The 17,563-nt window shown below is 49.8% G+C and overlaps 2 protein-coding genes across 3 annotated transcripts in view; one reads left to right on the top strand and one right to left on the bottom strand.

Moving 5' to 3' along the window:
* Positions 1-14,452, top strand: part of LOC117413896 (disks large-associated protein 3-like) — a 51,525-nt gene extending 37,073 nt beyond the window's left edge. For both annotated transcript variants that reach the window (XM_059000137.1, XM_059000138.1), the window contains 10 exons: positions 3-1,045; positions 3,649-3,872; positions 4,410-4,509; positions 4,787-5,006; positions 5,498-5,913; positions 6,002-6,084; positions 6,325-6,689; positions 7,019-7,110; positions 7,433-7,576; positions 9,573-14,452. In XM_059000137.1, the coding sequence (XP_058856120.1) occupies positions 62-1,045; positions 3,649-3,872; positions 4,410-4,509; positions 4,787-5,006; positions 5,498-5,913; positions 6,002-6,084; positions 6,325-6,689; positions 7,019-7,110; positions 7,433-7,576; positions 9,573-9,869 (2,925 nt within the window). In that variant the 5' untranslated portion in view covers positions 3-61 and the 3' untranslated portion in view covers positions 9,870-14,452. The remainder of the gene's footprint in view (positions 1-2; positions 1,046-3,648; positions 3,873-4,409; positions 4,510-4,786; positions 5,007-5,497; positions 5,914-6,001; positions 6,085-6,324; positions 6,690-7,018; positions 7,111-7,432; positions 7,577-9,572) is intronic.
* LOC117413650 (platelet-activating factor receptor-like) lies at positions 13,487-17,337 on the bottom strand. Its single transcript, XM_034022884.3, has 2 exons — positions 16,317-17,337; positions 13,487-13,503 (listed from the first exon to the last, which is right to left on the bottom strand). The coding sequence occupies exons 1-2, from the start codon at positions 17,335-17,337 to the stop codon at positions 13,487-13,489; spliced, it is 1,038 nt and encodes a 345-aa protein (XP_033878775.3).
* Positions 17,338-17,563: the final 226 nt, after the last annotated feature.

Genomic DNA, 17,563 nt, shown 5'->3' with positions numbered 1-17,563 from the left:
AGGTAATCCTGGATGAGCCCACACGTCTGTCCCCCACTGTCCAGTCCAGTATGAGGAGGCAATGAAGGGGTACCATGTAAGCAGAAGCCTCTCCCAGCACTCCGCTCCGGGACCATGCCACTGCATACCAGAGGACTGTGACCTCCCCCCCGAATGCATGCCCCTGACCCCGGACCCCCGCGCCGCTTTCGAACCCTACCCGGGGATGGGGGACCATCACCACTACTACCCCGCTCCCGCGGAGCTGAGCGGGGGCACCTTCCCTCGCTCGCTGCCCAGCCAGAGCTACGACTGTGAGGAATGCCTGGCCTCTCACCACCCCCCTGCTTCTCTGCAGCTCTCGCTGGGAGGAGGGGGGAAGATCCAGCACCTGCCCCCGAAGCTGCTGGACCAGTTTGAGAAGCAGCTCCCCTTCCGCCCCGAAGGCTTCCACACCCTGCAGTACCAGCGCGGCGCCAGCGGGGAGCAGCGCAGCGAGAGCCCCAGCCGGATCCGACACCTGGTCAACTCGGTCCAGAGACTCTTCGCCAAGTCCCACTCCCTGGAGGCGCCCTTAAAGAGGGAGTACAATGGGACGAGGGTGGCGCCAAGGGGAGAGGAGGGGCACCCCCCGCACCCCCAGCACTACCCCCGCCAGCACAGGCGGAGCAAGAGCCGCGATCGCAAGGAGCTCCGGCAGCGCAGCAGGACGGCCGGCTGGTGGAGCTCGGATGACAATCTGGAAAGCGACAGCGGCTACCTGGTGTCAGGGGCCGGGGGCAGCAGGGCGGGGCCCCCGCCGGGCTCCGAGGGGCCGGACAGCAGCGCCCCGACCCTGAAGTCCCTCAAGGGGAAGGCGCTGCAGCAGCTGCAGGGGGAGTGCATGGCTTGCAGCAGCATGGCACTGGCAGGGGAAGGAGGGCTCTCCCTCAAGAGGAACAACTGGTCATCCCTGACGGTCAGCCAGGCTCGGGAGGGGTACCCCGGGTCCGGACTGGGCTACGACAAGGCGCTGGTTCTGCACGAGCCCGGCAAGACCAAGGAGCGGGCTTACCACTTCCTGCAGGTACTGTGTCAGCACTCTTACACACACACACACACTGGAGGGGGAATATTAAATGATATGAAATTTACTAGGGTGTAAATATGTGTATGTCTTTGAACCCCTGTCCCTTTGGGGGTTGTTGTGGCAGGTCGGAAGGCTCTCGGCTTATCCCACATCTGCTCAGCAGATGCTTGACGCCACGGTGAACGGATTCTGTCTTTCAGGTGTGCATGTGCAAAAAACCAAATACCTTGTTAGTGAAGAAAACAGCTGAACTCTCCGCTCCTCGACTGGAGAGAGATTACGAGAGGGGGAGAGGGGAGAAAAGAGAGTGGGAAGAGGGGGAGAGACAGGAAGAGGAGAGAGGGGGAAACAAGGAGAGAGATGGGGAGAGAAGGAATAGGAATGAAGGGGAGAGAGCGGGTGGAAAAGAGAGGGGGAAGTGAGAGAGAGAGAGCAAGAATGGGGCGAAAGGAGGGCTGGAGAGAGAAAGAGCTTATAGACGAGCCATGAACTCCCATGAGCTCCTGGGTTCATAATGGGTATTCCTCGCTGGTTTCAAACTTCATTGTATCGAAATGTATCGATTGGACTCCATCTAGCAGCTTCATTCCTGCTCCCTGAAATTCAAGTGCAGTGAAAAGTGTGTTCAATTGAGATAAATAACTGGGAGAGGGAATTGTCTGCAATTTAATTGCCGATCAGCAGATTACAATGCTGATGTAAAAAAAACACAATTGCCCATGTAATCACAGTGAGCCCAAATTGCAGTTTCATTGTAGTTTGTGTTGAAGTGCATCTTCAGTGCATGTCCCCGTTGAATGCAATTTCACAGCAGCAGCAGCTGTGCGTGCTCCCCAGACAGATAACACGTGGAGCAGAAACCGCACGCTGTGCCCTCTTAGCAAAGTGTCCTATTGTAAAAGCACAGCACAGTGCATTGTTAGAGCAGTAACGCATAGACAAGCATTGTAAAGCCAAGAGAGGTATGATAAAGCCTATTGAAAAACATGGTAAACTAAATGCATGGGGAAACTGAGAAAGGACCGTACACAAGGGAGTGTGGTAAACTTTTCTAAGTGTCATTTCAAAGTGTTTAATATAATGTAAGGCAACTAATAAAATAACTCTTATCTGAGATCAAAAATGACCACTGTAGAAAATACTAAAGCATTTTGTTTATTTCAGTCTTTCTAAACTCGGCACAATGGAGGGTTTGATTTGTTTCGGATCCACATTTCTGAATAGGTGACTGTGGAAGGATAGCGATGGGGATAGCACAGCCAGGAGCCAGGAGATTGCAGCTGTAAACCACGCTGCAGCGCAGTCTTCTGTACAAACTGCACAAACAAAGCAGCGTGAGCAGCATGAGCGGACGTGTTGGCAAACCAGCCGCTCACGTTAGCAGACCCGATTTTATAACATTCAAATAATACGTTTGGAAAACTGTGAGCCGTGTTCCTCTTGAAAGAACAGCTTGTCGTCTTGTGTGTTTATTATTACTGGCATGATTGGTTTTATAAGGGGGGGGGGGGGAGTCGGTTTCTTTGTCTTTTTGTAAATAGCAGAAATCACAACGTGACAGGTTTATATTTACCAAAGGTATGGGATCAGGTGGTGAGGATGCAGACGATTTCATAACACAATTGCTTCTGTTTTTTTTTTAGTTTTGGCAACAGCAAGAAGTAACACAACTCTCCTTGAGAGGGGCGAAACAATCTCAACTTCGCTCATCAGAGGATCAGAAGATAAACGCCCCACCCCACCCCACCCCCAGAGCTCTTTGACCCCCCCAGAGCTCTTTAACAACCCCCAGAGCTCTTTGACCCCCCCAGAGCTCTTTGACCCCCCCAGAGCTCTTTGACCCCCCTTGCATTTCTCTGCAGCTCTGCAGCAGTTTGCTTGTATCAGGGAATCGAAGGCAGTGAGTGCTGGCAGGAGGAGGGGATCCGGCACAGGCAGCTCATTTATTACTGTCTCGGCCGCCAGGAGAGAGATGTTAACTAGCTGCTAAAAGAAACGCTGGTCACCTCTGACTAATGAGCAATGAGAAGCCGCTCCTGAGATAAATATCACGCAGACGCTGCTTTGCTGCTCCAGGGCAACTTGATCAGCTGCCTTGCCTGGTGGTCGACTAACCCCACTCTCTGGCTCCCTGATCATAGGAGTCTTTTTTGTTTATAGAGGATTATTGATGGATCCCTTAATTGAAGTGGGACCACATCAGTGCTTTTATAACCCCACGTTTCCTTCGGCGCTGCAAATCCAGTCTGTAAAATTCATTCTCATCTCGTTCCCAGTATCAAACTGGGGCTGCAGCCGGTCCCACCTGGAATCTGCAATCAAAAACTGGGAAATTAATATGCGCTAAAATATAGTACAAAAAGAAAAAATGAATGTCTTTATTCATTGAGACAGAAGTGTCCTGGCTGTCTGCTTAGTATTTTTTAACACACAAAACCACACGACAGTCAGACTATCGAAGCATTGCCAGTCATCCAGTCTGGGTACTGGAAACGGTTCCACTGTGATAATAAAGCCACTGTGTATAGGAGTGAGGGGAGCGTACGGCAGCGAAGCCCCTTTTGTGACCACTCGTGTTGCCCTCTCTTCCTCTTCCTCAGGTTCCCTCGGACGATTGGGGTGGGGGGTACCCCGCGGGGGGCAAGCTGGGGGGGGAGATCCCGTGCCGACGCATGCGGAGCGGAAGCTACATCAAGGCCATGGGGGATGACGACAGCGGGGACTCGGACGCCAGCCCCAAACCATCCCCCAAGACCGGGCCGAGCACGCAGAGAGAGGCCTTCCGACGCTCCGTCAGCATGGACCACCGCAGCCCCTCCAGCAAGTGAGTGTCCACTGAGAGAGCCACGGGACCACGGCCATCCAGATTGAGAAACGGGGTGGCTGTGACCCTTTGCCGCTTGATCTGAGAGCGATCCCCAATAAAGATACCAAGCAAGATCTAAACTACCCAGTAAATGTCAGTCAGGCAGCCTTGTGTCGTTCGTCTATTTGCTTTTGATGAACTGCTTGAAAAAGTCTCTTGCAATCAGTTGCTTGCCTGGTTTGTGGTTCTGGAAACAGAGCAGGCACGTGGTTGGTGCATGACACAGAATCCAATCTATTTAGCAGTACTAACATCTATAATAACAGCGTGTGATGCAGGCTGAACACACTGCCTAAGGGGGGTTTATATCTGCTGTGTGCAAACTCAAGCAAGTATCACACCTTGACTGCACCTGATCTGCATCCAAAACTTTGAAACCTTTCAAAAAAACAATGAACTCACTAGAGTAACAAAAAGCGTGTTTAGTTATTTAGCTGAGACGCTTGCCCTTGTCATGTGATGTGCGATTGACTGCCCCCCCCCCCTCCTCTCCAGCTACTCCTCCTGTAAGCAGTGCTCCGACTACCCCAGCTGCACCACGCCCAAGGTCAACTTGAGGGCATGCAGCTACAGCCGCTCCCTGACTGCCACGCAGGTATGGAAGCTACACGTGTGTTGGGTTTATGTTCAGCTCGGGGAGGCTCTGATGCAGATTGAGGGGATGTTTGAGTCTGTGTTGGGTTTGTGTTCACCTCGGGGAGGCTCTGATGCAGATTGAGGGGATGTGTGAGTCTGTGTTGGGTTTGTGTTCAGCTCGGGGAGGCTCTGATGCAGTTCAAGGGGATGTGTGACTCTGTGTTGGGTTTGTGTTCACCTCGGGGAGGCTCTGATGCAGTTCGAGGGGATGTGTGACTCTGTGTGTTTGTGTTCAGCTCGGGGAGGCTCTGATGCAGCGGCAGTTCGAAGGGATGTATGAGTCTGTTTACGGGGAGACCGAGTCGCAGGCTGTGGACGCTCTGGACCTGCCCGGCTGCTTCCGCACGCGCAGTCCCAGCTACGTCCGCGCCATCCAGGCCGGGGTCTCCCAGGACGACGACTGCCTGTCCGTCTTCAGCCTGTCCAACCCGCAGGGCCACGGCAAGACAGGCAACTGTGAGTGCACCCGTCTGTACGTCTGTCTGTCTCTCTGCCTGTCCATATTCAACCTGTCCATCCCATAGGGCCATTGCAAGGCAGTGAGTGCACCCATCTGTATGTCTGTCGGACTGTTCCATTATTAAGATACACAGTCCTGTTACTGTAGAAATCAATTGCAAAACATATTTTAAACATATATATATATATATATATATATATATATATATATATATATATATATATATATATATATATATAAGCTGCTCAGTTGTAGAAGGGACTATTCCTGTATATGTCTGCATGCATGTATGTCATATTCCCCAAGTTTCTCAATTGTATAATGGGCCATATATTGTACATTGTTTATATTGCTTTTCATAAAATACCATCCATCACATCACAAGATACTAAGTTGTAAAGTTATTTATTTTGTCAATAAGAAAAAAATAAGAGGTCTGGCTGAGTTTCGTGCTGTTCTTCTGCCGCCCCCCCCCCCCCCCCCACAGTGTTCCCGCACCGCAAGCACCCCCCTCCAGTCCCCCCTCGAATCTCCAAACCCATGATCTCCATCACAGCCCAGAGCAGCACAGAGTCCCAGCAGGACAGCTACCCGCCAGACCATCCCAAACCCCAACCCCGCAGCAACTCAACGGAGAGCCTGGACGTGGGGCGCGTCTCCCGAACCGCGGGCCGGAGCAGCAAACTGCACAGCAACTCGGCGGACAACCTTCTGGAGGGGGTCCGGGGCTACCAGGGGACCCCCTCCTCGGGGCGCCCCAAACCACCGCACAGCAGCTCCGCAGACAGCGTGCTGGACAGGGCTCCAGCCACCCCCAAAAACAACAGCCTGAAGACGCCCGGGAGCCAGGAGCACAAGTCGGAGAGCAGGGGGAGGAAGTGGAGGCCGTCCATCGCAGTGCAGGTCAGTCCGGGTCCCGGCGCTGTACCCCTCGAGTTGGGCAGCCCCTCTGGGCTTTGTGCTGAGTGTGTTTCATTGTGTCTCTGTGCAGGTGGACAGCTCGGACTCTGACTCGGAGAGCAAAGCCCTCAGGGAGTTCCACTCCATCGGTGTGCAGGTGGAGGAGGACAGGAGGTGAGCCTGCTGCTGATTTCAGCACCACAGGGTTTAACAGTTACAGAGGAAACCATGACAATGGATGTGGGTACATTCATGCATGGCCACCTAGTCTTTATATAAGGACATATGGAAGACGCAGATGCATGACAGTCCCCATATAAACAATGAAATAAAACATTTTCAATGACGAGGTATATTGATGATGCATCTGTTTTGAATATTTCATGCATGAAAGTCTTAATGTTCCCCCCTCAGACGGGCGCGGTTCAAGCGTTCGAACAGCGTGACGGCGAGCGTGCAGGCGGATCTGGGGTGCGAGGGCGTGGCCACGGCGGACAAGGGGCTGCAGTTCGGACACTCCTTCCAGCGCCACTCCTCCGAGCCCGAGTCCGTGGGGCAGTACGGCGTGTACCGGACCGTCCACACGCAGGGAGAGTGGGCGTACCGCGAGGACTGCCAGCCCCTGGAGAGCGGCTGGAGCGAGGGGCCCCCCAGCCGGCCAGCCTCCGCCCGCGACGGGGAGCACTTCCTGAAGAGGCTGCAGGCAGAGGTGGAGAGGATGGAGGGATGGTGCCAGGCCATGGAGAGAGAGGCGGAGGAGAGCGACCTGGGGGAGGAGGGTGAGTGGAGACACCGCCTCTGGGTTTCCCCGATGAATGGGTGGATGTTTTCATTTCATTAATTTAATTTTCTTTTATGCATGCCTGAAGAAGGGCTTTTGTCCGAATCGTCCTGAAATATATTTTTGTAAATATATACACAGTCGGCACCCTAGACTTTCTAGAGAAATTCTCAGTTATTGCTCCAAATGGGGCACCATGTTGTCCGAAAAGAGAACAACAAAACCTATTTATGAGCTTGTATATGAGCACTTACAGCAGAGTCCAAAAAACAGACTTCACTGATACTGTCCGTGTGTCCGTGTGTCTTTGTGTCCGTGTGTCCGCAGTTCTTGAGATGGTCCGCTGTGCGGTGGGCAGTGCCCAGCTGCTGATGACTCAGAAGATTCAGCAGTTTTTCAGACTGTGCCAGCAGAGCTTGGTAAGCTAATAATAATAATAATAATAATAATAATAATAATAATAATCTATATTGGCTTGTCCGAGTGGTAAATTCCTGTTGTAATGGGTTTGGTTGTAGTGGAGTGGACATCGCTTGAGATCGCTGAAGAGCTTTCAAGGCGTTTTTGTTTTTATATCATTAACAGTGGAACGTTGAGTAAACACACTGACTATACTCAAGCCCCATTGTCTAAAGTTTTATTCAGTCTTTGGAGAGAAAAAAACAAATCTCTAACTCTCCTCTCTCTCTGTCTGTCTGTCTGTCTGTGTGTGTGACTCTGTCCCCTGTCCCCTGTCCCCAGGACCCCTCTGCGTACCCCCAGCCCACTCCTCAGGACCTGGCTGGACTCTGGGATCAGCTGCAGCTCTCTATCGAGGATGTGCGGCTCAAATTCCAGGAGCTTCAGAGACTGAAGGACAGAGGCTGGAAAATCCCTGAGAGGAAGGTGAGGACTGGGAGAGGAATCAGAGAAATCAGAGAGGAAAAAGAGAGGAAATAGAGAGGAATCAGAGGAAAGAGAGAGTAATGAGAGGAGAGAGAGAGGAATCTGAGAGAAACCAGAGGAAAAAGAGAGGAATCCGAGAGAGGAGAGAGAGAGGAAAGAGAGAGGAAAGAGAGAGGAAAGAGAGGAATCAGAGAGGAAAAAGAGAGGAATCCGAGAGGAGAGAGAGAGGAGAGAGAGAGGAAAGAGAGAGGAAAGAGAGGAATCAGAGAGGAAAAAGAGAGGAATCCGAGAGGAGAGAGAGAGGAGAGAGAGAGGAAAGAGAGAGGAAAGAGAGGAATCAGAGAGGAAAAAGAGAGGAATCCGAGAGGAGAGAGAGAGGAGAGAGAGAGGAAAGAGAGAGGAAAGAGAGGAATCAGAGAGGAAAAAGAGAGGAATCCGAGAGGAGAGAGAGAGGAGAGAGAGAGGAAAGAGAGAGGAAAGAGAGGAATCAGAGAGGAAAGAGAGAGGAATCCGAGAGGAGAGAGAGAGGAGAGAGAGAGGAAAGAGAGAGGAAAGAGAGGAATCAGAGAGGAAAAAGAGAGGAATCCGAGAGGAGAGAGAGAGGAGAGAGAGAGGAAAGAGAGAGGAAAGAGAGGAATCAGAGAGGAAAAAGAGAGGAATCCGAGAGGAGAGAGAGAGGAGAGAGAGAGGAAAGAGAGAGGAAAGAGAGGAATCAGAGAGGAAAAAGAGAGGAATCCGAGAGGAGAGAGAGAGGAGAGAGAGAGGAAAGAGAGAGGAAAGAGAGGAATCAGAGAGGAAAGAGAGAGGAATCCGAGAGGAGAGAGAGAGGAGAGAGAGAGGAAAGAGAGAGGAAAGAGAGGAATCAGAGAGGAAAAAGAGAGGAATCCGAGAGGAGAGAGAGAGGAGAGAGAGAGGAAAGAGAGAGGAAAGAGAGGAATCAGAGAGGAAAAAGAGAGGAATCCGAGAGGAGAGAGAGAGGAGAGAGAGAGGAAAGAGAGAGGAAAGAGAGGAATCAGAGAGGAAAAAGAGAGGAATCCGAGAGGAGAGAGAGAGGAGAGAGAGAGGAAAGAGAGAGGAAAGAGAGGAATCAGAGAGGAAAGAGAGAGGAATCCGAGAGGAGAGAGAGAGGAGAGAGAGAGGAAAGAGAGAGGAAAGAGAGGAATCAGAGAGGAAAAAGAGAGGAATCCGAGAGGAGAGAGAGAGGAGAGAGAGAGGAAAGAGAGAGGAAAGAGAGGAATCAGAGAGGAAAAAGAGAGGAATCCGAGAGGAGAGAGAGAGGAGAGAGAGAGGAAAGAGAGAGGAAAGAGAGGAATCAGAGAGGAAAGAGAGAGGAATCCGAGAGGAGAGAGAGAGGAGAGAGAGAGGAAAGAGAGAGGAAAGAGAGGAATCAGAGAGGAAAAAGAGAGGAATCCGAGAGGAGAGAGAGAGGAGAGAGAGAGGAAAGAGAGAGGAAAGAGAGGAATCAGAGAGGAAAAAGAGAGGAATCCGAGAGGAGAGAGAGAGGAGAGAGAGAGGAAAGAGAGAGGAAAGAGAGAGGAATCAGAGGTGAAATGGCCAGGAATCTGTGAAAAAATCTGCAGTATTGTATTGAGATGAAAACAGAGGAGAATAAAGGGTTCATATAAAAAAAATGGTTAAAAACGCATCATACCAAAGTCATTTGAAAATGACTAAGCTTACTATTTCTCTCACCCCTAACTCTCCCTCCCTCTCTCTCCCCCTCCACTCCCTCACTCCCTCTCTCTCCCCTCCTCTCCCTGTCCCCTTCCACTCCCACACTCCCTCTCTCCCCCTCCCTCTCTCCCCCTCCACTCCCACACTCCCTCTCTCTCCCCCTCCCTCTCACTCCCCCTCCACTCCCACACTCCCTCTCTCTCCCCCTCCCTCTCACTCCCCCTCCACTCCCACACTCCCTCTCTCTCCCCCCCTCCCTCTCACTCCCCCTCCACTCCCACACTCCCTCTCTCTCCCCTCCTCTCCCTCTCCCCCTCTCCAGGAGGATAAGAAGATTCCTCCTCTGTTACCAAAGAAGTCAGCGGGTGGTGTGAGCGGCAGTGCTGTCACGAGTGTCAGTCTGGGAAGCCTCAGCATGGGGGGCAGCCTGGGGTCCCGGGCAGGGAAGGTGCTGCTTCCCCGGGACCGATCCCTGGACCTGGTAGGGGACCGGCAGAGGCAGGAGGCAAGGTGGAGGCTGCTAGCCGGAAAACGCACCGCGTCCTTCCGGCAAAACTCAGCCACAGAGAGCGCCGACAGCATCGAGATCTACATCCCGGAGGCCCAGACCAGGCTGTGAACCACAGAGCCTCGGAGCCACGAAGCCAGCCCAGCCTCGGCACTCTCTCTCCCCCTCTCTCCCCCAGCACAGCGCCTCAGCCGACCAGCCTGCCCAGCTCGCTTTTACATTTCATGTCATTTCATTCCGTGGGTTTGTTTCATTGTATTTGCGACCAGTGCAAAAATATGCTCCCATTTCTTTTAATTTATTTTTTTTCTCCTAAAGAGAATTAAATCAACCTCTTGTTTCAACACCAGTAAATAATGGTGTGCTCCAGCGAAGGCTTAGTAAATTGGGCCATTTTATATATCAGCTGCTTTTTGTGGGCGTGTTCCTCACCGCGTTCATCGTTATCTCTGCTGCACTGAGAAAAAACAAGGAAAGCACATCTACAGACACAGACCCACAACACAACTCACAGAGCAGTGAGCTGGGAGCTGACACACACAGACCCACAACACAACTCACAGAGCAGTGAGCTGGGAGCTGACACACACAGACCCACAACACAACTCACAGAGCAGTGAGCTGGGAGCTGACACACACATACCCACAACACAACTCACAGAGCAGTGAGCTGGGAGCTGACACACACAGACCCACAACACAACTCACAGAGCAGTGAGCTGGGAGCTGACACACACACAGACCCACAACACAACTCACAGAGCAGTGAGCTGGGAGCTGACACACACAGACCCACAACACAACTCACAGAGCAGTGAGCTGGGAGCTGACACACACAGACCCACAACACAACTCACAGAGCAGTGAGCTGGGAGCTGACACACACAGACCCACAACACAACTCACAGAGCAGTGAGCTGGGAGCTGACACACACACAACACAACTCACAGAGCAGTGAGCTGGGAGCTGACACACACAGACCCACAACACAACTCACAGAGCAGTGAGCTGGGAGCTGACACACACAGACCCACAACACAACTCGCAGAGCAGTGAGCTGGGAGCTGACACACACAGACCCACAACACAACTCACAGAGCAGTGAGCTGGGAGCTGACAGACCCCCAACACAACTCACAGAGCAGTGAGCTGGGAGCTGACACACACACAGACCCACAACACAACTCACAGAGCAGTGAGCTGGGAGCTGACACACACACAGACCCACAACACAACTCACAGAGCAGTGAGCTGGGAGCTGACACACACAGACCCACAACACAACTCACAGAGCAGTGAGCTGGGAGCTGACACACACACAGACCCACAACACAACTCACAGAGCAGTGAGCTGGGAGCTGACACACACAGACCCACAACACAACTCGCAGAGCAGTGAGCTGGGAGCTGACACACACAGACCCACAACACAACTCACAGAGCAGTGAGCTGGGAGCTGACACACACACAGACCCACAACACAACTCACAGAGCAGTGAGCTGGGAGCTGACACACACACAACACAACTCACAGAGCAGTGAGCTGGGAGCTGACAGACCCACAACACAACTCACAGAGCAGTGAGCTGGGAGCTGACACACACACAGACCCACAACACAACTCACAGAGCAGTGAGCTGGGAGCTGACACACACAGACCCACAACACAACTCACAGAGCAGTGAGCTGGGAGCTGACACACACACAGACCCACAACACAACTCACAGAGCAGTGAGCTGGGAGCTGACACACACAGACCCACAACACAACTCGCAGAGCAGTGAGCTGGGAGCTCAACTGCGTTACTCTTGCCCCCCCTGCTGGACATCCCAGCAACGGACACCCTGCCTTGTTACTGCGTCAAGCTGCTAAAACTGCACAGGACCTCTGGACAGCAGAGTGCTAGAGCCAGGGAGCTAGAGCCAGGGGACTAGGGGTCGTTTTTATTTTGTTTGTTCGTTTGTTTGTTTTTTTCATTACATGACAACCGTTTCAACACAATAACAGGCTTTTTATTACCTTTTTAGATTTCTTTTTTTTTTTTTTTAATTTATAATAATAAATCTTCATATTTTAAAATTGAAGTATATTTTAATACAAATGACATGCGATCTAAAATATATCTATATCTATAGCGATAAATATATTATATTATATCTAGAGGGCCACACTATAGCTGCTCTGTTACTGTGTTTAAAAGCTGTGTCGTGCCCCACTCCCTCTAATGCAGTTTGTTTAAAGTTGTTTTATTGTACAAGTCTGTCCTTCTCAGTGCCTTCCAGGACCCTAGCAAGCTCAGTGACACACGCTTCATTGAGAGAGACAGATAGAAGCCTATAGGTAGGCTCGGGGAGCCAGCACTTTCACTCCAATCATCCTCTTTGTCTGCTCACCCGTTAGTCTAAGGATCCGTTCATAAAACATTTAGAAACGACTTAGTAAAGGCTTTAACAATTATTAATACAGAACTCTGTTTATTACAATACCATTTGAGTGACACATTACTATTGTCTTGTCATAAAGCAGTAATGCGCTGTGTTATAAATGCTTATTTACATTCTTATAACACTGTTGCTGTAGCCTCTTATTACTAACACTAATAGCAGTGTTACTGTTGAATTTGTTTATAACATCCTTTATAACACATTCCTCATAATGGATCCTTGAACTAAAGCCAGTTATTGCAGTGTTTTCCAGTCGCTGCCTCCTCATAAGAGGCAGAGTCAGCAGGCCGAGGTTTGTGTGTGTGTTTTCATGGGATTATTTTAACATTGCTGCTGCCGGATGAGTTTGAAATGACCAGAAAAAGGGTTTCGCTCCCATTCTTTGGCTTGCCCATGCTTCCCTATGCATGCATTCACTTTCTGGTTTGGAACAGTGAGGGGATCAAACAAACTGACCTTGTAACGCTAAACAGCGTCTGCAACGAAAAAGCTAAGAGGCAGAGAACATTGCAGCAGCTTCAGACCGGGGGCTGCTTGTGTGGAAGTGGAAATGTGGTCCGGTTTTTACAGGCTGCTAATAAGAGGAGGTCTGTTCAGAAGTGCTTCAGCATTGAGAGGAGCGCGCGGTGTCAGAGGGGCTGTCGATCTGAGAGCGGCTTACGTTTCCATCCACAGCACAACAGGAGCGTTCAAATCCTTTCCCGGAGCTCTGCCGTCATTACACCCCTTTACACCCCAGTAACGGACCCGCTCGCTGCCTGCTGGGCGCTTGCAAACAACTGGGAAAGAAGAGGGAAGAGAACAAAGAAGTGAACAGGCCTGCAGTACAGAGCACCAATGACGCTGGTCGTGTTTTACAGTTTTCTACTGAGCAAATAAAATGTGCCTAAGAGGGAGCTGTCTGATACTATTATTATTATTATTATTATTATTATTATTATTATTATTATTATTATTATTATTATTATATAAAATTGCAAAAAAATATTTTAATGTAGCAAAATCCCAATGGTGGGATGAACAGTGGACACAGCCACTAGATGACTGACAACACTTTGTAAGTACAGTGTTATATTATTGTGATTATTCTGATATTGTCATGCCCACGAGGCAGTAGTTTGTGTGGCTTGCTTTTTACTCATTGTAAAACTGCTAACCCTAGGCAGCATGCTTTTTAAATGACTGTCGCGTTAATGCTAGGTTGGTTGAAGATGCTGCTTGATTTTTGTAACGTCCCCCCGCCCCCCCCACCCCCCAAGCTGGAGGATCCTGTGTCCTCGTCTTACTGTCGCTGCGGTTCTGCAAACGGGAGGGAAAGACAAGACAGTGCCAGACTGAGGGTCCTGGAAAAGAGCTTTGTTCTACCCGACCCTTAGAGTTTCCCACAGTAACTAAAGCGTGGACGAGCATAGGCAAGCACTGTGAAGCCCAGAGAGGTATGGTAAAGCATAGGCAAGCACTGTGAAGCCCAGAGAGGTATGGTAAAGCACATCCCAAACAGAAACCAAACAGCAGCACGCTGAAGGGTTTTATTTTAAAACTGGATCATGTCGCTATGTAAACGGAATGATGCACACACAGCAGCAGGGGGCTCAGTGCCACCTTCTCAAGTGTGGACGTTTCAGATTACAGGATGTGAATCACTATGTAATTACCAGCGGACCCTGCTATTGACATGGGAACTGCGTTGTAATTACATGGTAATGACACTATGGACCTGGTGTAATTACACAGTAACACGTGAGACTTGTAATAACACGTGTAGTACACTAATAGTTACTGTGCAAGAGCAGCAATGTTGGTAGTCATCCAGTTATTACACCTTCATGTGCGCTATCATGTAAATGAACTATTATGCTAGTTATTTTAATAGGAGGCACCCGTGCAGTGTTCATACACTGACTTCTCCAGTCGTGCTGGAGAGCATTCGAGGTCTGGAGCCTGTCTATCAGAGAACAACCACAGGCCGACCAAACACACGCGCAGCTGCCTTCAGTGCAGAATTCTTTAATGAAAACAGGAAACAGAGTTCTAGAAAGAATTAGAGTGCATAATAGCATTGCGATTCTGTGAAAGCACACCTGTGTTTAAAAAGCATCTACCGAGTAAATGCAGAGTCACTTAGCTAAAGAAATCCATGTTAGCTCCTGCCACCCTTAGACAAGGCACTGTGATGTGTTTTATCAGTCAGAATGGAACACTGTTGACGTTGCAAACTCTTTTTTTATTATAAAAGCTATTTTAGCGACATGTGGCCTGTGTTTGTTTGTTTCTCTTTTCCTGCTTTTCTCTCGCGTCTTTTCTAAACGAAACGCACTATTCTTCTGTTTGAAAGGGAGTCTGTTTTAAAATGTGGTGCGGGGATGTTGGGTAAATAAATGGAGGGACTCACGTTTATCGTTTTCAAAAGTAGAATTCTGCTCTTCTTCACTGAATGGGAAGTCTGTGTAATACCAGGTGGGTTTTCCTGTGTGTCTGGGTGCGTGTGTGTGTGTGTTTGCTGGTGCAGGGTCAGAAAGTGGTACACCGTCAGAAAGTGGTACGCCTACGAAAACTTGCCCCATGTAACATCAGAAAATGGTAAGCTGTCAATAATCTCTACGAACAAGACAAACTGTACTTCATCCACAACATCGTGTGTTTACAGTGGTAGGTATCCCAGTTTGTTGGTCACAGCTGTTAGGTTTTTTCCTCTCTTCTGCAGGTTACAAAGCGAAGCAGGAACCACACCCCATCATTCCCCCTCCAGGTGCGGTTGTTTTTAAAGCGATGTGTTATTCTTACATTTACAAACAGTGACAGCAATATGAAGAAGAATGCCCTTTTGTTTTTAAGGTAATAGTGTTGGAGTGAGTTTCTCTTTTGTTTGTTCCCTCTCCATCACACTGTGTGTGTGTGTGTGTGTGTGTGTGTGTGTGTGTGTGTGAAAGTCTGTCTCGTGGGTCTGCATAACGGCTGCCCAATGCCGTTAAGAGGAGTGACAGACAGACAGGGTGGGGTTAAGAACGAGGAAAATAAACAGTAAAACCAAACAGCCCAATGAAGACTGAACAAGGCGTGACAGGAAGAATCAGAATGAATCACTGTGAGCCGGTGTGTCTGGAGCTGTGTGATCAAACAAACCTCATAACACACAGGCTCTCTCTGTTATCACACAGCCACTCACACAAGCTGCACACGCGGCTGGTAAGCACTCACTGTAATAATAAGGCTTGTGTGGAGGTATACAGTGTTCATGTTGGATTATATAGACACACCTTAGTTTCATTTATTAAATGTGTTTTATAGCTTCTGAGTATTATAAACAAGGATATTTTTTGGTAGCACTTTAGGGATCCAATATAAGTGATTATAAACAATCTATAAATATGTTATTAATTATGCTATTAATAATTCTAGAATATGATTACAAATAATAAGACTAGTATTATACACTTCTGCCATTGTTTTTGCTATTGTTTATAATTGCTTATATATAACTGATCCCTAATCTAAAGTGTTACATGTGTTGACTGCAATGCTATTTTAATGTTAATAAGTAGTTATAAGGTTTGTTATAAATGTCTTAGTTGCATGTTCTTATCACACTGCTATAACAATGTTATAGCATGTCATTACTATCCATCATCTAGTATTGCTTATAACATCTTCATAGATGCAATAGGAACTCTGTAATGCAATTATTGTCAAGCCCATTTTATAGTCATATCACATATTTTTATTTTAGAAAAACAACACTTGACAAACACGGTTTATCTTATTCTTAGTCTTTAATCCATCTCCTGTTTTGTGAACAGAGATAATTTCACATCAGCGAGAAACAAACCAGAGGGGCTTACAAAGTACCATTTTAAAGTCAAGGTGCCTCGCGCCGCTCGCTAGAGTCCAGGTGCTGGATAAATGGAGTATATACTCAACAAAGGGTATCCTCGCTCGGGATTTGTTCACCAAAACATATTTTTTTTACTTTTTATTTCTGCAGTATGAAGATAGAAAATTGAACACAAGTCGAATCAGCAATGCTTTGGGGCTGTGCACCCTCTTAAGGATTTACAAGACAGAGATGTCACGGCGAGTAAATCCTGAGTGTGGATCCTCTCTGTTGCACTTACCGGCAAGCCCCTTGCTGCTGGAGCTGCTGGAGTCTGCCTGCCTGGGAGTCTGCCTGCAGAGGCACGGCCCGGACGCCATCCACAGCCCTCGGAGCTGGGCTCGGAAGTGCTGCAGAGAGAAGCAGTAGATGAGTGGGTCGATGCAGCTGTTCACGCTCAGCAGGGCCGTGCTCACTCTGTGCACAACGTCCACCAGGGATGGAGGGGCGCAGCTGAAAACCGACGTCTTTCTGAACACCCAGGCGATCAGCGTCACGTGGTAGGGGGCCACGCAGACCACGAAAACCAGCAGCATGCCCAGGACAATGGACCTGGCCAGCCGCCGGTGTGGCCCTCGGAAGGGGGCCCCGGGGGCTCCTGGGGCTGCGAGTGTGCGGAGGATGGAGAGGTAGCTGCCCAGGACCGTGAGGAAGGAGGACAGGAAGAAGAGACAGGCCAGGAAGGCATAGGTCCGGTCCTGGGAGAACATCTCGAAGCACGTGATGACCCCGCGGTCCGTCTCGAAGGTCTGATCCGCGGAGAGGGAGGGGATGGAGCAGCAGAGCCAGAAGGCCCAGACGCAGAGGCTGGTCCAGCCAGCCCCTCTCTTGGTCACCAGGAACAGCTGGCCCCGACTCGCGGTGACTGTGAGGAATCGGTTGACGCTGATGAGGGTCATGAAGGTGATGGCGCTGTAGGTGGACAGGTAGTAGAGAGACCCGGCCAGCCTGCAGCCCAGCTCCGTGAAGACCCAGTGGCCGCGGTTGAAGTAGTAGTGGATCCACAGGGGCAGCGTCAGGTTGAAGGCCACGTCTGCCACGCTCAGGTTGACCAGGTAGATCTTCATGGCTCTGTTCACGTGCGTCCCTCGGCTGCAGAACACCAGCAGCGCCATCAGGTTGCCCGGCAACCCCAGGTGGAACACGGCGGTGTAGACCAGCGGGAGGAGCAGGAACTCCGCGGGGTGGCTCACCTGACAGGGCCCCCTGCTCGGCTGCGTCACCACGATGGAGCCCAATTCCACGAGAGCGCTGTCGTTCATTTCTGACAGACACACAGGAGGAAAGACAAGGAAAGGGGGTCAGAGAAAAGAGAAAAAGGCTGATTGTGTTTAATACACAGCGCCACCAAACAGAGACTGTGTTCTGAACAGCTATCGTGTCTCATCCGTAATTAAAAAAAACTGCTCAATAGTAGTACATTGAGAAATACTGTATTGTCCTCGTTAGAAATTCATTATAAACTCATTGTCCTCGTTAGAACCTTGT

The sequence above is a fragment of the Acipenser ruthenus genome, chromosome 25, assembly GCF_902713425.1.
Source record: "Acipenser ruthenus chromosome 25, fAciRut3.2 maternal haplotype, whole genome shotgun sequence".
In the NCBI taxonomy this organism is placed as follows: domain Eukaryota; kingdom Metazoa; phylum Chordata; class Actinopteri; order Acipenseriformes; family Acipenseridae; genus Acipenser; species Acipenser ruthenus.
The sequence above is the reverse complement of the archived record's forward strand: the minus strand, read 5'-3'. Positions and strand labels throughout refer to the sequence as shown.